Below are 24,603 nucleotides of genomic sequence, written 5' to 3'. Positions count from 1 at the left end.
GGTAGAGTCTGGTAGCGCGTAATTAAGTGGAGTGAAAAGAAAACAAATTTATAAATTATATTAATTTTTTATTCTTATCTTTCTAAATATTTTGTGTAGAGTGTTATAGGATTAAATTATAAGTAAATACTTGCCTAATGGTGCTTACAAGAAATCCGAATTTATGCCACAAGATATCTCGGTTATATAAGGTTTATATTTTAAATAAAAGTAGGGGAAATGATACTATATAATCGTTCTAAAAAAATAGCCGAATATATATATATATACACACACACACACATTTCTGTATGTTATTTACAAAACATATATATAAACTTTATACTTTTGTAGCTACCGGATATAAATAGTTTCGGTCGCGGGCCAAAAGTGATGTATGCCCAAGAAAGTGTCTATAAATAGACAACCTTAGGTTAATAACTCCACTAATTCTATCATTAATCAAAGATTAACTTCAAAAACTTCTCTAAATTATTTCTCCATCATGGCAACAATTACTAGGTTTTTCCTAATTCTCTTTATTTCTTTAGTTAGCCTTTCAACCCTAGTAATTTCTTCGTCGCCTAATCCAATTTCCAGCAATAACCTTCCAAATATATTATTCAAGAAAGGCTATGTTTCAATGTCAATTATTCTTGAAAATACCCTAAATCATCTTATTTCTTCTTCTCCTAATACCACAAATTTCACCATATTTTGCCCTACTGAAAAAGCTTTTCTCAAATTATTCCCAAAATATCCTGGCCCTCCTTATAGATTAATTCAATATCAAATTGTCCCCTTGAAACTTAATAAAGAAAATCTCGAATTTTCTCTTCATAATAAAATCTCCAAGCTAAAAACCCTACTCCTTAGCCACCATATTGTTATTACTACATTGCCTTACGACGAAAAAGTTTCTATTAACAACGTTAATGTCATCGAATGGGACGTTTACAACAATGGACGTGTGATAGTACATGGGGTCGATGAATTTTTTGATCCTGAATTAGAGATATTAGTTTATCCGAATCGCGACGTTGATAGTTCATCAGATTTAACGTTGAATTAGCTATTCTATATTTGGTTAAATATCCTCACTTATTTCTGCTAATGGTATTTCTCATGGAAGTGTCTCTTGTAATCGTTTGTATTTATGATATATTCTACTCGAGAAAGGTATCAAGGTTCCATTAATTACTTAGGCCTTCTCATTCGATGTTTAGTACTTATATTAGAGCCCGACTTAATATAGATTCATGTCAGAATTTTTATATTAGGAGTTAAAGTGCTCCCAAACAAAGGTGGTTCCACCGGTGAATTATTTAGTTTAATAATGTAATTTTCTTTTAATTTAAATTTTCTTTCTTTTCTTATCCTTAATTTCCTTTGAAGCCTCATAGATGTTAATTAGCTTTATTTATCTGATGAGTTATATACTAGTATTGTTTTATTTATTATAAATTGATTAATTTGTGCAACTTTCGTATTGTATTCGGGCTAAAGACCATCAATGGAGTTGTATACTAGTATTATTTACCTTCACGTCTACGAGACTCAAAAGGTCTTGTCTTTAATTTGGCACTATCGTTAATTGGCAAAGTTAACTAAAAGATAATGTTTATACGATTATGTCATTTAAAAGATAATGTCAATAATAAGTGAAATTAGTAAAAGAAAATATGATTATTACTGCTAGTAGGATTAAAATAACTTATTTCGAATTAAATATCGAAGAAAATCAAATGTTATATTAATTATATTGAGATTAGTGTACCAAACTATATTTGATATATTCATTTTAGTATAAAAGAATCACTTTTTCCTGTAAGATGTGAGCGCTCAGTAGTGGGGGCAGAGTTAGGAGGCGGAAGAGGGTTTATTCGAACCCCTTTCATCAGAAAATTATAATGTATAGATAACGCTAATCTATATCTATCTATATTATAAAAGCATGAATACAATGTCGGTTTACCAAAATGACATCATAATATTAAGCATAATAACTCATAATAAAAGGATATAACCAGAATTCTAGTTATTAGCCTTATAATCTTATTAGTTTTAGGACATAATACTACACATTAGGAATCCTTGTCTAATTCATATAAAATTAAACAAGTAAATATGTTTAGTCATGTAATCCTATTACTTTTAGGATATACTTCTTATGAATTCCTATTACTAATTTAATTTTAAAACGTATTATACTATCCTATTACTAATTTAATTTGAGAATGTATTATATTGTCCAAATACATTTAGAAAAAGGAGGGCATATATTATTATAAAAGCATAAATACAATATTAATATACCAAAATTGCTGTAAAATATTAAGCGAAAGAACTCATAAGAAAAGGACATAATTGTAATAACCTATTTATTGGACTACAATACCTTTTATGCTAATTTTTAATATTTAAAATTAATAAAATTTTATCTATTAAATTATTATTAAAAATATGTAAAAAAGTTTAATAAAATTAATTTTATAAGAATCCTCCGTATTGGCAGTACATTACCACTCTATAATGTCCAATAATAATATAAAATAAAAGTAATATTAAATGGACTGGATAAAGAGCTGAAATTGAGAAAAAGATACCCCACGTTAATATATTTTATTTTATATTTAAACTATTTTCCTACTAAAATAATATTTTTTAATCAAATTTTTGTGTAATATTTAAAAATACCCAATTATTAAACAACAACTAACAAATATTTAAGAATATAAATGTGTGATAAAGAGAGAAAAAAAAATGGTTGGTAAGAGTCAATACCACTAATGATTCTACAAACATAACGATCTAAAAGTGAAATGTCATATCAATCTTTTACTCTTTGAAAATAAAATTTATGGTGGATAAAATTATAATTAAGATTAAATATTCAAAACAAAAGATGAACTAATATTAAGATCTGAATCAACATAAAATAAATTATTTTTATGTTAAAACCAAATAATTAAAATTTTAAATTAATTATTTAGCAAGAGAATCCAATTCAATTATTTTTTAAATTCATCATATGAGTAAAATTCTTATTCAAGTTAAAAAAAATCTTAAGGTACATAAATGTATTCCATAAAAAGAGCGTTAGAGCACAAAGTAAAAAAGATAGTATATTATTGAGAATCAAAATGCTACACAAGTGTTTGAGGAAGCACAATCAAAGCTAAATCCTAATCAAGAACAAACTTTGAAGTTATAAAGAGTCGACTCCGGTATAACGGGATTATTCTTTGTAGATGCCTCCGGCAGAATCGAAATAATATTCCTATGTCATGCATTACTTGCAAATATCATATTAAGAGGCATGATACCATTGGCAATAATTACAAGTGGTGTACCAACAAGAATTTTATTGTGATCACCCACTTTAGATTTGATATACCTCTTCAAACAACTTAAATAATCATCACAAATATATTAAAGCAGAGCAATGGTGCTAAATTTATAAGGAAAGCAAAATTGATAATATGGGAAGAAGCACTTATGGCTAAGTGTCAAACGATCGAAATAATTGCCCAGAGTCCTAGAAATATATTGGATATTAATGAACTGTTTGGCGAAAAATTAATGATTTAGGAGGTGATTTATATCAAGTATTACCAGTAATTCCAAAACCGACAAAAGCAAAGACTTAAAAGCTATCTTGCCAAAGTTACACTTCTAGCCTCAAATGAAAAAAATTCAACTGGCAATAAGAACAATTAAGATTTTTGGCATATTTAAAAATGGCCGTGAAGATTGTTATTTTGAGTATGGTGATCAAAGAAAGGTCTAAAGATAATGTCAGAAGATAATGAAGTTTTATATTTTAAAGAATATTCAAGAAAGTGTTTACCAAAGAAAGGTCTAAAAGAAATTGATTTTTTTTAGTTACCAATGTTTCGACAGCTATAGCTCTTATTTTATTTTTCATTTATGATTAGGCTATCTACTTGGCATTCCTCTTACTGGCTCTAAATAATGGCTTCTAAAATATTCCACAGATTTCTACTCCAGGTGTCCCAAAATAGAAACTTGCAACAAAGATTCTTTTTTTAGCTAATCTTGAAACTGAAAAAAATCTTTGCACTACTAGGCATTTCTCTCACTGATATAAACGGACAGCCCGTTGCATAAAGTATTTTGTATTCTCGCAGAGTCCGGGGAAAGACCGCACTCGCAGAGTCCGGGGAAAGGCCGCACCCCTAGGGGTGTAATATAGATAGCCAAAGGACAACCCAGTGGATAAAGCATCCCGCATTCATGTAGAATCCGGGAAAGGGCCGCACCCTTAAGGGTGTGATGTTGATAGTCTACCTTAATGCAAGCATTATTGGCTCCTTTCACGACTCGAATTAGTGACATGTACGTCACATGGAGACAACTTAAATCAGCCCTATCTTTAACATATTGAAATGAAGCTTCATACCAACAATGAAAACTAACCATATAAACTCTTGTGGAGCCTAATGTGCTAATAAACACAATAAAAAATGCTACCATTAAACTGAATTGACAAAACTAAAATTTCAAGCATATGTTTAGTTCTATCTTCTTTAAAGTACAACTTACACTAACAAAAGACTAGAAGTAAATCCAAGTGATAGCAAAATGGATTCTGCAAGATGTTTCAAAATTCTATCATCAGCTTCTTTATGTGTTAGACATGTATAAAGTACTAGTTCATATATTTTATTCTGATAGTTGCAAGAAGAATTGAATACTATTCATTTACTATGAATACTGCCCCCTATAGACTTACTTTCCCTCCGTAAAAACAACAACAACATACCCAGTATTATCCCATACCGTGAGGTCTGGCCTCCATAAAAACAACTATGCTACAATAAAGAACAAGGGAATATGCTACAATCATTAGATGCTAATGAATCTACCAAAAATATCAGCAAAATTGCTTCCAGAAATGAGTTGTCCAAGAATATCCAGGTCTCCATAAAAGTTAGTATACTGGTTTATGAGCCCTTAGCATTGGCAATATGATAGCTGCAATCAATTCCTGAACAAATTTGATGGAACCTGTAAACAAAACTTCATATCAGTGGAGAGCCGCGAAAGAGAGAGATATCATACAACTCAGGCACTGAAATCAATTCTACGGATAAGGGATCAGAGGGGCAAAATATTGATTGGTGCACAAGGCATTCCCCGTTCACGCAGGGTCCGGGGAAGGGCCGCACCCGAGGGGTGTAATGTAGGCAGTCTACCCTAATGCAAGCATTAGTGGCAGCTTTCACGGCTTGATCAAAATTCATAATCTAGAACAGTCCAAATTTCATGATTCATTGTTCTGTAAACTAGATGACTGAGTACTAGGTCTTCGCCAAAACTATTTCAACTGGAAAAAAAAAAACTGCCTAAATAAAGGAAAAATCACCCCCCCCCCCCCCGGGGTCAACACAACCCATCCCCAGTTCAAATTAAAATGAACAGATATTATTTATGATATTTCAAATCTTATAGCATCTTTTCACATTTCAAAACACTTTTTGAACGATTTCTTTACGAAACTCAATATGATTATATTCATGCATTACAATCTTAATAACACACAAATCAAACTAAGTCATATGTATTGAGATAGACGGATAGAAACTTCAAGAAAGTGCTGGAGGCAAATTTCTGCACATGTTGTCTAAAGTAGTAATATAATGGACATGACCAAACGTTTAAAGGGAAAGAAAATTTACCTTTAGATGGTGTGGCATGATTTTTATATCAAAGGGCACGTGAAGCCAAGCCTCAGGCGGATAGTACAAAAAGTTCTCCGGCTTACTAGTATAGATATCTGCATATTGATGTATGTGATAAGCAAAGGCAGACTCCTGACCAGTGTCAGTGAGGAATGTAGCTCCAAATGATTTATTGAACATTCCCTTCATTTTGTAGCGAGTCTTCTGTCTCTCTTCATTGAGTTCCCTAAGGAGAGACTTGTATGCTTCACTTGTATCTCTATTAGTTACTGTAGCATGTAGTCTGCCAAGAAGTTCTTGTATTATGTGAAACTTCGCCTGAATTGGGAGGGACAAAAAGAGAACAAGGCTAGTTAGTACCAAAACTGAAATAGTAAACGAGAAGAAACAATCTGCCATAAAAGTAGGATGGTTTATATAACGCATGGATAATGTAATTCTATTTACTGGCAACATCTTCTGATGAGACATATGGCCAAATAAAAGTAAGTCAACCAATACATCGAGAAAAATGTACGTTAAACTAGTTTGAAGCAGTTTACGGAGAAAACTTACTGTTCTAATTGAACAATCTGCTTAGATAATACGTAGTTCATTTAAGTAGAGTGCAAGATCGCCAAGACAAATCAATGGAAATAGTTGGTGATTTCTCTAATGAGACATTAACCCAAGGAAACACACATATTGAGAAATTAAATTGATAAGCGTTTCAATGTGAACATGGATGCTAAGTGCAAACTAGGGAAGAAACAGGAATAAGAATATGCTCTAGGAAGGTAAGGATATTTCGTATAGATCTGCCAAAGTACATTCAAAACCTTCTAAAATTCAATGTAGCCACAAAATGATACTGCATCATACTATGGTCTTCCAATATCATGAAATGTGGGAATTGGAGAATAAAATAATCAAGTCATATATAAAACATGAAATCAGAATCAGAACCTTTCTTGCAGCACATATCATATAATTCTATAAATGAACATGAAGTTTCAAGTAAATGACGAAAGACTATCAAGTTGTACCTGTTCAAATCTGTATGTATTGTCATTCTGAATTACGATCTCATTCTGGAAACAACAGAAGACAACATGAATTAACTAGATTTTGATCAAGAAAAGACAAAACATAGGACATTTGACACCACAAAAAAGAGCACACATGCGACCCCCCCCCTCCCCCCTCCACACACACACACACAATAGATTCTGCAACAAGGTGTTAATAAAGATAGCACTAACTGAAGCATTTAATTGCACCCAAGGGAGTGGCCTAGTGGTCGATGAGTGAGTGCAGACCAGTGTTTTAAAAGGCATTTTTGGGACAAGTTCTAGGGCGGGCTATACAAGTGGTTTAAAATAATAATAACTTATAATGTACAGATTTCTCCATATTGAAATCAAGAGTTTGCACTTCAACAATTTGCAATGGACGGGCAGGGGCAAAGATTTCTGGGTGGAAAACCAATGATCTTTATAGCTAAATAGAGGTGGTTTATTTATATTAATTTACATTTTTAGAAGCTATATAAGGAGTACAACAAGCCACCCTTTTTAATGATTAAAGTTATTTATCGAATGATTGAAAAAATTATTTAAATCCCCAAATAGTAATAGTATGATACAAAGTGGTACAGATGGGAGACTACGACAAACACAACAATAGGTGAAACACAAACAGAACAAAAACTAAAAGAAAGCATACCTTCAATTCATGGATGATGGCAGCAGTTCGCCACCCTGCTTTTGAAGGCCCTCTGAGATCACTAAAGAGGTGATCCCCAAAATATATCACCTAAAGTTTCATGAGAGTATATCTCAGTAATGTAATGAAGAGGTAGAAAAATGAACTGGATAATACACACAAACAAGATGGTCTGCCTAAGTTGACTTATCAAACTCGCATGTAACAGAATAAAAAGTTCCCCTGCCATGAAAAAACCGTAGTATTTTGTTAGGCGTACCTCTGGACCTTTCCACTTTGTAATCTGCAAGAATGTTTTAAGGCATCCATGGTAGTAAATTTTACCGGGAAAAAAAGTATCAACTTTCGTAAAAGCCAACGTGTCCTTCTCCACATCATAGCAGCTGCATAAACATCCAATAAATACAATGAGGGCAGTACTGTATATGAGAGAGCATTGGAATGTTTTATATAGCATGAATTGAGACTTACAAGAGGATGTGATAAATCCTAACAACCAAATCAATATATATATATATATATATATATATATATATATATATATATATATATATATATATATATATAGAGAGAGAGAGAGAGAGAGAGAGAAACAAACAGAACTCTCTTTTTAATAATAAAAAGATATCTTTTTATGGTGGGTGGGGATGGCATAGTTGGAACCAATGTCATATGCAAGGAAAACTTGACAGAAAATTTAATGGTAGAGAACCAAACCGAAATGGATGGTCAGATTTGTAAAAGGCTGGCTTGTTTGCTTTAGCAATTACAACATCAAAAAGTTCCCTCCAGGAGTCTTGCTGACCCAATGAATCCTAATGAAACACAAACCAAATAGAAAAGGTGTCAGATCAGAGAATCCAGACTGATGGAACAAAATAACAATGAAAATACAATCAAAGCAGACTCGAAAAGAGAAGACACAAATATCAAACTGTATGTTCCAAGGGGAAAATGAGGATAGGCTCATCGGTAGCACCAAAATCTTGATTCATCTAATAATGTTAATGCCCATAACTGCAAATTAAAAGAAGTGGTAATACAGCGCGCACTTCGTTAAGAAAATAAAACTTGGGTCTAACTCGACATCAAAAGCTAGCTATTGGTGAGAATTATTCAAGAGCATATAAGGAGACTATAATCCATACACTTAACTGAATTAACACCCTCTAGCACGGTCAGGACAGAACATTTGGAGCATGGAATGACATAACATGGTTGGTCCAACATGGGCTAGCCCAACACCAGGGATGGATCCGCCTCCACAACCATGTTAATAAAATGGACTTTAGGCCAAACTCAGCCTCAAAATCTAGTTGATATGGTGAGAATTAGCCAAGACGATGAAAAGAGACTACAACTCATACACTTAACAGAACTGTTGTGGGATTCTGACACACCTAAACTATACTTCGAACTAATATATTCGTGTCACAAACAAAAGCAAATTGCTTCATCAAATCTGTAACTCCAGAAAAAGAGAATTGAGAAACAGTTACATATTATACAGTCTAAAGCACTTGAATGAAGCATGAAAAGAAAGACTGAACCAATGCCAAAAAAAATATTCAAATAACGCTGTCACTTCCCAGACGGGCTAGACCAAAAATTATACATGAAGAGAATGTGTCATTACCAGAATATACACACGCCTGTAGAATAATCACACAGATACAGAGTTACACATGTATACAGTGAATTCAAGGGAAAGTTGAGAATAAGAAAAGGAAATAGCAGATCACAAAAAAATGATTTTCTGCTATGGGTCTTCTAGGTGTCAAGTAATTATTAAAAAGAAGAGAAAAAAAGAGGATGCCAGCACTAACTAATTTCCACCACCAACCCCCAGCTCCTTTTCTGCACTCCATAGTCCACTTATGCAACTAGAGTTAAATCGCCAGTAAAAGACAACCACGTTTCAGCTAGTTGAGGTCAAATTTCAGTGCAAAGAGTGTTCTTATATTCTCTATATACATTCCACAGACAAACACAAACTTATGAACATAGTCTGCTGATGTCACATGTAAACCAAAATGGTAATGAAGTTCCAAGAAAAGTATAGGTTTGAATAAAAATTATCCAGGGAAGGTACTATTGCACATGAAGAAAATGAGCAATCCATATTAAGCCAAAATCAATTATAATATTTTTTTCCCACTTGAAAATACCTGCAACATAAAGCGCATCCCTCCATCCACAAAATAAAAGGGAGAGTTGGTCAACAAGAATAGTTTCTTTCCTTTATCCTTCAGCATCCTTAGAAAGCGTAGTAGTTGATCCTGGAAGAGATAAGTGCAAAAATTAGGTCTAGACGCTGAAAGTTCTAAAAAGTTGCTAAATGTACAAAGCAAGTACAGTTATACTTACATTCTTTACAAGGTATCTGGGGGGATCAGCAAGTATCCCTCTGTGAACTAAACCGCTATTATGAACATACTGTATCGCTCGATTCACATCTTCATATACATAACGAGCATCAAATTCCAATTTAGCATCAACAAAATGTTGCACAATGTCAGCAATAAGGCATGCCTGCAAAGAAGAAAATAAAGAGAACCCAAGAGGTCAGAAAGTCAATAATAAAAACCTTCAACTATGTCTCTAATTGCATCTTTCTACTTTATTTAAAGATCACATTCTTAAAGCATAGAGACATTCAACATCCCTATTGCACTGTAAATATTAATTTGTTACAACACAAAGCCATAAGGTATGACTACCCAAGTGTCCAAGATAAATGGCTCTAATCTTGGATCTTGTAACCAGATTTTAAATCAGAAATATCGTTGTATCATTTTCCACTATCATTATATACAGCATTTTCCTCTATCCTAAATTCACTAATTTCAGCCATCTTCAAACTGCACCTACGAAGGGTCTTGATCCATCGCCCAAACCCCACTCCGCAACAAAAAGGACAGCAGATAAGGTTCTTAGATGCATATCAGACATACTAGTAGATTGAACCAAAGAACTGCTGACTAATGCGATATCATTCTCTTGAGGAAAAACAAAACAACGGGCATAGCACCATTTGTAGAACAATCAGGTACATATTAGTCTAACATAGGCAATTAAGGCCTATGAGGTGCAAATGAGTCAAACGCCTTATTCTGACAATCTTACTTAAGCAACTTTGTTCTTCTCTTCTTTTTTTATTTCAAAAGAAAGGTAGCTTTATTAACGAGTACAAAGAAGGTATTAAAATGGTACAAGAGAAAGGACTGAAAATACTTCTAAAGATTGAAGAAATATATAAGTTCAAATAAAGATTCAAAATCAGTAAAAATACTTCTTACACCAATAGAAATTAAGACATCTGGACCTCACAGAAAACATATCCTTTGTCCTGTAAGAGAAACATTTGGACTTGAGCAACTTTGTTATTGTAGTTCTTTCTTAAGATTTTGATACCTTTCTCGGCCTTTTGGCTAAGATCAAGTGCAAATTCTTTTTTAAGATCTGCAATCATTGCCTAGTTTAGGTGTTTAACCAGTAAGCAAAGCAGCCAGAACAAGGGTAAAGAAGCAACCTAGTTTCGGCTCTATCACATTATCGATGTGCTAAACTTTTTTGAGAACTTAAATCAGAGACTCCAAATGGAAGGCTAGAAGAAACCCAAAAGTGGTACTCCTCCGTTTTAAGAAGAAAGAAAGACTTTTGGCACATAGCGAAAGTACTGTTAGAATTTGTGGCCTTAAGCATTTCTTGATATTTCTATGGCTATAAGAGAATGTCATTAAGGGTAAAATGGATAATTTATAGTTAAAGAGTTCCCACATATAGAAATGTATCATTCTTCTTGGATCAGACAAAAAGAATGCAACAGATGGGAGTATTACTTTCAAGGAAGATCAGTGTGCTATGGACTTCGGAAGAAAATTTGCAACTGATTTTACTTGGGCTCGGTTTAGGGAAGAACAGACTAAAATCAGATCAAACCTACAGGTTCTGCTATGCTGAACAATGAGCAGAAATACAGAAAAAGTATGCTTATTATCAATTATTTTTGTGAAGAAATTTAAAAGAGAGAGAGAGAGAGACTTGAATCTACCATATCTTCCTCTTCTTTCCCCCTATCCCATATCGTCCTTTTCTCTTCGTTCTTTTTCTTATTTCCTGATCAGGCATATCGTCCTCTCATTTTTTTTCTGATCACGCAGATCTTTCTCTTTTCTTTTCATTGCCACATCCCAAATATGCTTCTTTACAAAATTCACAATTCACGAGAAGTGGAAGGTTTGTTTTAAATGTTAATCAATAATGCCCTTTTATAAGTAATCATGTAGAGAAATTTAAAGTGTTCATGTATTGTAAATAATCTCATAAAAAATGGAGTCTTGGAATCAAATTAACCATAAATACGTGACGTTTCATCCATTATAAAAATGAGCTACAAAGTTATGGGATGAATTTAGCACAAAATTATCCCCTTTTCTTTTATGTAAAAACAAAAGGTATCTTTTAATAAAAGTCAGCTGATCGTCCAACTAACAGATACATCAGAGAGCCTAAACCAAATCAAAGAGCTGACCTATGAGCACTAAAGACAGTTTTAAACTATCCAATTGGAAAACAACCAAGTTGGTTTTGGAGGGGAACATGGAGTACAAGAAGACGGCAATATCTACCTGTACCACCCGACTTAAGAATTTGCTCTTGAGCATGACTATTTCTTTTTTTTTTTCTTTCTTTTTTTTGGTAATGCATTTGACTATCAATTGTAGTAAGAAATGATTTGATTCAATCAGTTCAAGAGGAAAGCAACAAGTTTGCACATGGTTGCTGCAACTTACAGCAAATAGTCGTATTGCCATACTGTATAGCTAGTGTCTAAATGATGTTCTCTTAATTTCTTAATCATTTGTCACCAATATTTTTCATGATTCGAAGACCCATGCAACTACACATAATACATATACATGCCCAATGAGTGCAATCTCGTTATTGATATCAAATGAGTTCTTAAAGCGTTAAAAAGCCAATATTAAAAGGAAAACTGTCAAACGCCTAACACATATTAGAGATCAATAAACTAATAAACTAACCTCACTAAAGCAGAAGAAATCCATCAAACAGACTAGTTCCCGCGCCTGATCACGGCCAATATGTCTTGTACCATACATCTCATCAATTTCCTCCCGGCTGAGCTGCAAAATTAACATCAGTAAGCGTCAGATATAAAGTATTAGATTGTTTCTGGTGTTAACAAATTTCTGATACATAGGACAAATCAACTAGCAATGCATCCAACTTCCGATAGCAACCCAATATTGAAAAAGACATTCACATCTTGTAAAAGTTTATGCAACCCCCCCCCCCCCCCCCAAAAAAAAACCACGATATACTCCAATCCTTCCTGGCCCATAGTTCAAGCAGCCTATTTTTTGGCCTTTGGATGGACAAGTGTAGATGGGCTTTAAGAAAAAGAATGTCTGTTCTCAACAGCATAGATGTTATATTCCTTTTCTTCTTCTTTTCCTCTTTGTTTTTATAATTCAAATTTATTTTACTACTACTGCACCAAGCCGCTCTCGATACACGACAAGAGAGTGCATTAGAATACTAAACACTTAGCCAACTATCTACCTATCACAGAAATATAGATGTAAGATATGTAACAATCTTGATTTTTGATGAGGTAAATTTAATAGTCTTGATAAACTATCTTTGTGGAGCTAATGGAAAGACCCACCCATGGATGCTCTCATCAAATCAGTTTACTCAGTTTTAAGAGCATACATTCTTAATAGCTTTCTCTCCAGCTACGCCTGCCCGTCTTACCTCACCTTATGTCATGCCGCCCTTTCCCATTATGTACTTTTTGCTCTTTTGTGCCATATTTATTTTCAAGGCTTTTTCAATTTGTTCATCATTTCCGTTGCTTTTATCACATCTTCTAAATTAATTTTTCGTAATATCAATAATAATAATATTTCTATTTCACCTGTTATCAAAGATAATATCGCTATTCTGTCACATGTTAATCTAACATATGAAGGAAAAAAATAATCTACTAAACAAATACTAATCAATTATAATATATATAAAGAAAAATTAGGATGTTATAAGGAACTGAAATGGGAATATTTTTCTTTCTTTTTTTTTTTTTTTTGATAACGGAGAAATTCCCAAGGGTTGTGGCACATAGTTCGAAACTCGGTGGATAATGAGCCCGCCCCTCTACCCTTCTCCATTTAAACCCCAAACTCTTCCCTGCACAAGGTTCAACCAGTGCAGACCAACACATCATGAACTGCGCTCTTACCACTAGACCAAATCCCTAAGGCCTAAACGAGAATATTAAAATTAAAAATTTTAAGACCTGCCCCTCCTTACTCGCACCCCTGCATGCAAAGTCTTCCTATCAATGATGCTCTTCAGCCTCCTGTATACATGGATGAAGATTAATTTTCCGTTTTTCTTTTTAAAGTTTTGAGGCACCCAGATGATTCCTATTCGTATAGATTTTCTTTTTTCCTATTCGTATAGATGATTGCAATTCATTTTTTTTTTGGGTAGAGAATCATATATTTTATGTGGATTCTATACTTTTTGGAATACCTATTGTATGCGGCGCTTTTTCCCCACAACATCAATAAAATACTTCATTCCCATGAAAATGATGCCATTCAGCTTCTCACTACCAAATACTAGTCATCGCCAAAGAATACAATTATTTTATGATTTTATCCATTTAATGAAATAAATAACTAGATAGATAAGGTATTCCCAATGTTTTCCATGAAATAAATCAAAAGCACAACAACAACAACAGGAGCTTGTTGAACTTCACCTTGCACCTGCCATAGTAGCATCCGTCAAGCTCAATTGACCCGAAAAAGTCCAACTTCATAAGACACCCCCTCGATTTGTCATAGTATAACCCTCTGATGGGAAAACTAGGATCATACTTAAATCCCAAGCAAGTATCAGGATATTTGAACTGAAGCACAAAATGAACAAGAGAGTAATCCATCATCAACCAGGTAGTTTACTCTCCACAAACATAATCCAATATGTACTTTTTTTTAAGATTATTTTTGGAAATAGTTACCACAAGGAAAGAGTACAAGAACAAACCTCGCTAACTAGATGTTGTTTTGCAAGATCATAAATCAAGCTCTGTAAATTGGAGGAGTAATGCGCCAACGTGTAATCATAGTCGAATCCATAGACTTCTATGCTATCCAGCCGCACGTTCTTATTGACGTATACACCTAAAAGTAAAACGTTATCAGCCACCTAAATTCAATCCAATCCTCAAATAGTAGTAGAAGTTCGCATAGAAGGTTAAATGTACTACAGAATGAGAGGAGAAAACGCGGGTAACCTTTAGGATTCATTTTGGGCATTTGTTTCAGCGCATCAGGAATCTTTAGAAACCTCTCCTTTGCAGCATTGTATTCTACCCTAATTTTCACAATTTCTTCCTCGGAAAGTGGATCATTGGCATTTACTAACAAGTTTTCTTGGTCCACCGACTTCAATATTTTCTGCTCTGACGACGCTAAATTACTATATCGATGATAACTGCCTCCTCCAAACCCTGCATTTCCAAGAAAAACTGCAACCGCATTACAGCAGAGCTACTTACAAATCCAACACAAAAGATCTTTAAACAAGAACACAACAGAGGAGAAAACAAGTACCTTCTTTACATCCATAATGAGAAAAACTTGTCCTCTGCAGCAAAATTTGCTACTATCAGCGACACTATCAAAATGATATTCATATCTATGATCCAAATGGTAATACACAAACACCTACAGAGACATATGCCATACACAAGTTCAAATAGGTACTCAGCAATAGAATTTGCCACCATAAGCGACACAATATAAAACTGAAGCAAAAAAGAAAAATATGCTACCATAAATAATACCTATCAAAAGGGTATTCTTGTCCTCTCATTACGCACAATTAAACCACAAAAGAAAACCTAGTTACACAAGATTACGGGGGTATGAAGTCCTATGAAGTGCATATGTTTATAAGTAAGCTTTTTTTTAACACAAACCCACATAAATAAATTATAAACAAGACATGTATAAAGCTCGTCCATTGCAATAACCAAGGGAAAAAAAGGGTACTCATATCTATGACCGAAATGCTGATTTTAAACAAAAAAAAAGGCCATTAAAGAAAATATACAAAACCCAGGAACAATACATAGAAAAGAGAGGTAAAAGAAAGCTTACAAGAAGAGAAGAACGGAGCCTGCGAAGGCATGCCATTGCAAAGATGGCGCCTTCAGCAGAAGATGTAAATTGAGAAAATGAATTGTGGGAAATTGATGGTATTTTTTAATACTATAGTAGGCCTCCACGGTACAATTAAGGACACGGGTATGTTGACTGTACTAAGCAAAATCACGTTTCTCTAGGTTCGTCTTTCTCTTTTTCTAGTAGTGCTGAAAAGTCGGGTGCCAACTACAAACCTTGCACATGTGCTAGTAATTGGAAATTTGAAAAAACAAATTCCCTTTTTGTAGAGGTGGGAGGGGATCTTTTTCCTTTGTTATAGATTTATCCTGATTTGTTTAAAGTGTTCAATCATAAAAATAAAAGATTAAACAAGTATAGAGAGAAACTGATATATTGTTCAAACTTTAAACTTATGTACATAATGAACTGAATTCTCCTCTATTTATAGAAGAAAGAAAGTTATTGTGTAAGTTGTTAATGCAAGCTGCTGTGTAAGCTGTTGTGTAAGCTGCTACTGCAAGCTGCTTGTAAGCTGCTGTGTAAGCTGCTTCTAAGCTGTTGCTCCAAGCTGCTTGTAAGTTATTGTGCCAGATATAGATAATCTTCTACCATGGGTAATATTTATCCATAACGGAGTACCGAAAGGATAAGCTTTTTCATGAGGCTTATTTCCAATAGATTACTAAATAGATAAACATATTTACGGCGGAGTCTCATATGGATAAGCTTCTTCAGGAAGCTTATTTACAACGGAGTACTAAATGAACATCCATAATATAATATATTTATAACACTCCCCTTGGATATTCATTAAAAGATAATATGCCTCATTAAAACCTTACTAGGAAAAAAACTTGTGGGAAAAAATCATAGTGAAGGAAAAAGAGTACACATATTTAGTAATACGCATTGCTAGCTGCCTCATTAAAAACTTTATAAGGAAAACCCTGTGAAAAAAACCTTAGTAAGAAAAAAATAGTACATCGCGTATTTTACTCCCCCTGATGAAAATCTTGTTTCAAATATTTAAGTCTCTGCATTTCAATCTTGTATACCATCTTCTCAAAAGTTGAAGTTGGTAAAGATTTAGTGAATAAATCTGCCGGATTGTTACTTGAACGGATTTGCTGCACATCAATCTCACAATTTTTCTGAAGATCGTGTGTGTAGAATAATTTTGGTGAAATGTGTTTCGTTCTATCTCCTTTTATAAATCCTCCCTTCAATTGGGCTATGCATGCAGCATTGTCTTCGTATAAAATTGTGGGTCTTTTCTCACATTTCAAACCACATTTTTCTCGAATAAAATGAATTATTGATCTTAACCATACGCATTCCCTACTTGCTTCATGAATAGCTATTATTTCAGCATGATTTGAAGAAGTAGCAACAATAGACTGCTTTGTGGAACGCCATGATATGGTAGTACCTCCACATGTAAAAACGTACCCGGTTTGAGATCTAGTTTTATGGGGATCAGATAAATAACCTACATCTGCATAACTAACAAGATATGCACTATCTTTGTTAGCATAAAACAAACTCATATCAAAAGTTCCCTTTAAATATCGCAATATATGCTTAATCCCGTTCCAATGTCTCCATGTAGGAGAAGAACTTTATTTTTGCTAGTAAATTAACAGAAAATGCTATGTCAGGCCTTGTAGCATTAGCAAGATACATTAGTGCATCAATTGAACTGAGATAGGGTACTTCGGGACCAAGGAATTTCTCGTCCTCTTCTGGATGTCGGAACAAATCTTTATTCACTTCAAGTGATCGAACAACCATTGGTGTACTCAATGGGTGCGCTTTGTCCATGTAAAAGCATTTTAAGACCCTTTCTGTATAGGCAGATTGATGGATAAAGATCTCGTATGCTAAATGTTCAATTTGCAGACCAAGACAAAGTTTTGTCTTTCCAAGATCTTTCATCTCAAATTCTTTCTTAAGATATTCAATTGCCTTTTGGAGCTCTTCTGAAGTTCCAACAAGATTTATGTCATCAACATAAACAGCAAGTATAACAAATTCTGAAGCCATTTTTCTTTATAAAAATACATGGACAAATAACATCATTTGTATAACCCTCTTTCAGCAAATATTCACTGAGGCGATTATACCACATGCGCCCAGATTGCTTTAAACCGTACAAAGATCTTTGTAATCTGATTGAGTACATTTCCTGATATTTTGAATATGCTTCAGGGATTTTCATGTAAATTTCATTATCAAGTGACCCGTACAGATAAGCTGTAACCACATCCATTAGATGTATTTCAAGCCTTTCACGTAAGGCTAAACTGATGAGATATCAAAATGTTATGGCATCCATAACTGGTGAATATGTTTCTTCATAATCGACTCCAGATCGTTGTGAGAATCCTTGTGCAACAAGGCGAGCCTTGTATCTTTCAACTTCATTTTTATCATTCTTTTTTCGCACAAAAACCCATTTATGACCAACTGGCTTTATACCATGATGTGTTTTGGACTACTGGTCCAAAGACCTCTCTTTTAGTAAGTGACTTTAATTCCGATTGAATTGACTCTTGCCATTTTGGCCAATCAGATCTTTGTCGACATTCTTCGACAGATCGGGGTTCAAGATTTTCACTATCTTGCATAATGTTAAGTGCAATATTATATGCAAAAATATGATCCACCACTATTTCAGATCGATTTAAATTAATCCCATCACCAGTAGAACTTATTAAAAGTTTCTCACTCACTTCAGTCTCGGGTTCATTGATTTCTTCAGGAATCTCAAAACTAATTAGATCTTGAGTCTCTTTAGGAGATCCCTTCATAATATTATTTTGATCATTTGTCTAAATTTTTTTCCTAGGATTTCGATCCTTAGAACCCAAAGGTCTACCACGCTTCAGGCGTGCTTTAGGTTCACTAACTCTCATGCTAGTAGATGGTCCTGCTGGGACATCAATTCGGATAGGCACATTCTCTGTAAGGATATGCGACTTAGTTATTCTTTTCAAATCAGGAAATGTGTCTGGCATTTGATTTGCTATATTCTATAAATGGATGATCTTCTGGACCTCCTGATTCCATATAGGGGTACGTGGATCAAAGTGAGATAATGATGAAACTTTCCACACAATTTCTCTTTTGATTTTCTTTTTCTCTCCCCCTAATTGTGGAAAATTTGTTTCATCAAATCGACAATCTGCAAATCGAGCAGTAAATAAATCTCCCGTCAATGGTTCAAGATAAAGAATAATAGAGGGTGATTCAAACCCAATATATATTCCTAACCTTCTTTGGGGGGCCATTTTACTGCGTTGTGGTGGTGCTACTGGCACATATACAGCACATCCAAAAATTTGCAGATGGAAAATATTTGATTCATGACCAAAAACTAATTGTGATAGAGAATATTTATTATAATGTGTTGGTCTGAGATGGATAAGTGATGCTACGTGCAAGATAGCATGGCCCCAAACAGTAGTGGGCAATTTTATTTTCATAAGTAGTGGTCTTGCTATCAATTGCAGTCGTTTAATAAATGACTCTGTAAGGCCATTTTGAGTATGAACATAAGCTACATGATGTTCAACCTTTATTCCAACCGATAGACAGTAATTATCAAAAGCTTGAGATGAGAATTCTCCAGCATTATCAAGGCGAATAACCTTTATAGGATAATCTGGGAATTGTGCCCATAATCGAATTATTTGGGCTAATAACTTTGCAAACGCCAGGTTGCGAGATGATAGTAGGCACACATGAGACCATCTTGAAGATGCATCTATTAGGACCATAAAATATCTAAACAACCCACTTGGTGGGTAAATAGGTCCACATATATCCCCATGTATACATTCTAAAAAGGCAGAGGACTCAATACTAACCTTTATTGGTGATGGTCTAGCGATCATTTTGCCTTGATAACAAGCATCACAAGAAAATTCATCATTTGTAAGAATCTTCAGGTTCTTTAATGGATACCCACTCGAATTTTCAGTAATTTGTCTCATCATTATTGATCCAGGATGGCCCAAACGGCCATGTTAAAGCACAAAAGTATTTGAATGAGTAAACTTCTGGATTACGATAGAGTGTGCTTCAACTGTACTAATCTTTGAATAGTATAAGCCAGAAGATAAAGTTGATAACTTTTCTACAACGCATTTCTGGCCAGAAATATTCTTTGTAATACAAAGATATTCCACGTTCATTTCATCTATTGTCTCAACATGATACCCATTTCGGCGGATATCTATAAAACTCAACAAGTTTCTTCGGGACTTGGAGGAGAACAATGCATTGTCGATAATAAGTTTTGTTCCCTTAGACAGAAATACAGTAGCTCTTCTGGAGCCTTCAATTAAACTTATATTACCAGAAATTGTTGAAACATTTGCTTTTTCCTTATGCAAATAAGAAAAGTATTTCTGATCTTTGAATATGGCATGAGTTGTTCCACTATCAATTACACAAATATCTTCATGATTGGTTTTTGATCCAAACATAATTTGAGGATTATCCATATTCTTCAAAATGACATAAAAAAAATATGATAGTAAACATCATTTTCAAAGCATAACTTTTATTTATGTACAACAATTACATAACCATACTATCTACTACAAACAACAAAAATTAAAATATTTACATTTCTACAGATTCACTACCGATCACATGACTTGTTTCTCCTTCTGGGAGTGCAAAATAATCAGCTACATCCAAATGCATGAAGTCTAAATTATCTTCAGAAATAAAATTTGCTTCAGCATTTTTCTCTGTCTTCTTTAGGGAGGCTTGATACAGCTCAACCAGGTACTTTGGCGTACGACATATACGTGACCAATGCACTTTTCCTCCACATCTATAGCATACATTTTCTGGCTTTGTTGCTTGCACCGCTTTATGCTTTTGTTCCTTCCCTTTCCACTACTGATGGTGATGAAGGTTCTTTGGTGCATTATTATTACCACGATTAGAGTTTCCTCCCCGACCACGGCCATGACTACGACTGGGGCCACGTCCTCTTCCATGCTTAGCTTGGTGGAAGTTCGTCTCATTCACTTCAGGGAATGGACAAAAACTAGTAGGTCGGCTTTCATGGTTTTTCATTAATAACCCATTATGTTGCTTGGCTACAAGAAGATGTGAGATAAGTTCAGAATACTTTTTGAATTCCATCTCTCGATATTGCTGCTGCAGGAGCATATTCGAGACATGAAAAGTGGTGAAAGTTTTCTCCAACATATCATGATCAGTAATATTGTCACCACATAGTTTCAATTGGGAAATAATTATGAACATAGCAGAATTATACTCATTGATAGATTTAAAATCTTGTAGCCTTATATGAGTCCAATCATAACGTGCCTGTAGAAGAACGACCATCTTCAGGTTGTCATATCTATCTTTCAAATTATTTCACAGTATGACTGGATCTTTAACAGTAAGATATTCCATTTTCAAACTCTCATCAAGGTGATGGCGTAAGAATATCATTGCTTTGGCACGGTCTTGGTTTGATGCCTGATTTTTATCTTTGATGGTATCTGCCAGATCCATCACATCAAGATGAATTTCAGCATCAAGCACCCAAGACATGTAGCTTTTGCCTGATATATCTAGGGCTACGAACTCAAGTTTAGAAAAATTTGACATTATTTAGAAAAAGAAAGTTCGTATCTCTCATACTTTCAAAGTATTTTCTCGAGATGACAGAGTCTCGTGCTGATAACGTGTTATAAAATAAAAACTGTAAAGTAAAGACAAGTATAGAGAGAAACTGATATATTGTTCAAACTTCAAACTTATGTACATAACGAACTGAATTCTCCTCTATTTATAGAAGAAAGGAAGTTGCTGTATAAGCTGCTACTGCAAGCTGCTTGTAAGCCGCTGCTGCAAGTTGCTGTGTAAGCTGCTTGTAAGCTAATACTCTAAGCTGTTGTGCCAGATATAGATAATCTTCTACCATGGGTAATATTTATCCATAACGGAGTACCGAAAGGATAAGCTTTTTCACGAGGCTTATTTCCAATAGAGTACTAAATAGATAAACATATTTACGGCGGAGTCTCACATGGATAAGCTTTTTCAGGAAGCTTATTTACAACGGAGTACTAAATAAATATCCATAATATAATGTATTTATAACAATATATACATTTAAGAGATTTTTTTTGAATCTATCCTCAAACATAAGAGAATATTTTTGTCATTTTCTCTCATACAGTGGTGCAATTGGAAGCTTTGGAGCAACGGTAAAGTTGTGAATTCGAACTATGAAATTAATCACTGATACAGGTAGCTCCCTTTCCCGACCCTAAGTGAACATAGGATATTTCATGTACTGAGTTACCCTTTTTTAAGTAGTGTAATTAACTCAAGTTGTTATCCTTAACAAGCTTGAGCAAAAAAAAAAAGAAGCTCAAGGGGCTGTTTGGTATGATGGATAAGTAAAATTCTAGGATAAAAATTTAGTATCGCCTTATTCCTTATTTGGTTACTAATCCTGGGATAAGTCATCCCAGAAATAAAAATAGTACAGGGATAACTTATACTTGTCAGATGGTAGAATGGTAATCCCAGGATAAAGTCATAAAATTGACAATTCCAGGATTAGTACAACATACCTAACCGTCAATAAGAAATAATATCAGGATAATTAACCCCAACATAATTAATCCATGCATAATTTGCTTTCAAAACTAACGACCCCTAAGGCTTCAAGTTAGGCTCAGGGGCGGCTCAATGATATTTGTGGCCTAAAGCCAAACTTTAATAAGGGGCCCTAAGATTTTTGTTGTACAAGAAAACTCATAATTTTATTTGAATTTATTTTTCTAGCTTTTTGAAATGCGAAGTTATTAATAATTTATTTATAATCGATTTCTTCTAATAATTTTTTTTCAATTGATAAAGAATATGTTTACTAATCAATATCAATAGATCTCTCAATTTTGTATCTATACTAGTCCATTGACTATGATCATATATGTTCCTAGGAGTATAACTATCCAACTTATTTAGAACTTTTTATTTTTCTTGAGGATATATGTTAGGTTTCTCGCCAACTTCTCCTCCTTCCTTTTCTTCTTGAATTTTATTATTATCTATCTCAATTATACTAGTGATTTGTTCATCTATCATAAAATCTTCCACATTTTTTGATTTGGTATTTTTACTATTCGCTACAAATTTATCAAGTGCTCCTTTTGGGATTGTATTAGGGTTTCAATTCTTTTACTTTTTTGACGTTTTGAACATCCGGATTCATATTTTCTAGTTGACATTTTAAAACTCTAATAAATAACTAAAAAGATAATATATTATTACAAAGAAAATATATCCAAAAAAAATAAAAAGTAGATGCAAATAATAAAATATAGAACAATCATAAGCTTTTGCTACTTCAAAATTCTTGATGTAACGCCAAAATACTTGAGAACAAATAAAACATATGGTACTTGTGTTCTGCTCTTTTATTTTGTGATAGTGACTCAATGAGATTGGAATGTAGAGAAGGCCAAAGGAACAATAGAAGAGTAAAATTTACTCCCTCTGTTTCAATTTAGATGACATACTTTCCTTATTAGTCCGTTCCAAAAAGAATGACACATTTCTATAATTGGAAATAATTCAACTTTAAACTCTTCATTTTACCCATTATACCCTTAATGAGAAGCTTTTATAACCACACAAATATCATGGTCCTACAAAGCTTTTACCCCTTAAACTTTTAAAATCACAAGTTTTAAAAATCTTTTTTTTTGTCTTAAACTCCGTACCGAGTCAAACTACCCCATCTAAATTGAAACGGAGAGACTTTTGCAGAGAAAGATAAAAAGAGATAAAAAGAATGTGGGCCCATTTATAATAATGATGGTATATAAATGGTAAAAATTGCATGGGGCGCCCTATTTGGTCGCTCCTTTTTAACGTATACCCATTTTATTTTTCCATTTGCATCCGTACCCTTTTTTTTTTTTGTTAAAAGCGTTTTAAAAAGATGATTTTGCCCTTCTTTAATAAAAGACTATTGACAAACTGCATGACAAAAATTTAAGCATGTTTAGACTGAAATTTTAGTAAATAAACTAAAAAACTTCAGCTTGTTTAAACTGAAGTTTCGGATAAAACTTAGGACAAAACTGTAGACTGCGTTACAAAATTTCAGCATGTTTTGGTATGAAGTTTTAGCAAATGAACTAAATAACTTCAGCATGCATTAGCAAAAATTCTTTAGAAAATTACATACTGCAAGACAAAAACTTAAGTATGTTTAGTTTGAAGTTTTAGCAAATGAACTAAATAACTTCAGCATGTTTTGTCTGAAATTTAGCAAATGAACTAAATAACTTCAGCATGTTTTGTCTGAAGTTTAGCAAATGAACTAAATAACTTCAGCATGCATTAGCAAAAACTCATTAGAAAATTACATACTACAAGATAAAAACTTAAGCATGTTTAGTCTGAAGTTTTAGCAAATGAACTAAAAAACTTAAGCATGTTTAGTCTGAAATTTTAGCAAATGAACTAAATAACTTAAGCATGTTTAGTCTGAAGTTTTAGCAAATGAACTAAATAACTTAAGCATGTTTAGTCTAAAATTTTAGCAAATGAACTAAATAACTTCAGCATGTTTAGTCTGAAGTTTCGGATAAAGTTCATGACAAAACTATAGACTGCAGGATAAATAACTTCAGCATGCATTAGCATGAAATTTTAGCTTCAATATGAAACAACTTCATGCTATATTAGCATGAAGTTTTAGTTTCAAGGTGAACAACTTCATGCTACATTAGCATGAAGTTTTAGATTCAAGGTGAAACAAATTCGTGCAAGTGTGATTCTGAAGATGAATCTGGACAAGTTTCTGATTTTTTTATAAAGTTGCTGAGAGGAGATGAGGACATCGTTTTCTATCTTTTGTCAGGGATGTAATTGTCATATTATTACGATTTTTTGTGAGATGGCTACCAAATCAAGAATTTTAAAAAATATGGTACAAGTTAAAATATGGCACA

At 33.6% G+C, this 24,603-nt stretch overlaps 1 protein-coding gene across 2 annotated transcripts; it reads right to left on the bottom strand.

Annotated features, from left to right (window-relative positions):
• Positions 1-4,599: 4,599 nt before the first annotated feature.
• On the bottom strand, positions 4,600-15,718 carry LOC104116905 (uncharacterized). Of its 2 annotated transcripts, none has more exons than XM_009627866.4 (14): positions 15,590-15,718; positions 15,041-15,074; positions 14,722-14,955; positions 14,472-14,608; positions 14,185-14,334; positions 12,437-12,538; positions 9,756-9,920; positions 9,557-9,667; positions 8,106-8,203; positions 7,648-7,771; positions 7,389-7,478; positions 6,710-6,754; positions 5,682-6,002; positions 4,600-5,010 (listed from the first exon to the last, which is right to left on the bottom strand). In XM_009627866.4, the coding sequence occupies exons 1-14, from the start codon at positions 15,623-15,625 to the stop codon at positions 4,984-4,986; spliced, it is 1,674 nt and encodes a 557-aa protein (XP_009626161.1). In that variant the 5' UTR covers positions 15,626-15,718; the 3' UTR covers positions 4,600-4,983. The 2 variants fall into 2 exon arrangements, with proteins under 2 accessions (XP_009626161.1, XP_009626164.1); XM_009627869.4 differs by having other exon boundaries at positions 14,722-14,937.
• Positions 15,719-24,603: the final 8,885 nt, after the last annotated feature.

This window comes from Nicotiana tomentosiformis, chromosome 11 (genome assembly GCF_000390325.3).
Source record: "Nicotiana tomentosiformis chromosome 11, ASM39032v3, whole genome shotgun sequence".
Taxonomy (NCBI): domain Eukaryota; kingdom Viridiplantae; phylum Streptophyta; class Magnoliopsida; order Solanales; family Solanaceae; genus Nicotiana; species Nicotiana tomentosiformis.
Note: the sequence above shows the minus strand (reverse complement) of the source record. Positions and strands in the feature narration are given on the sequence as shown.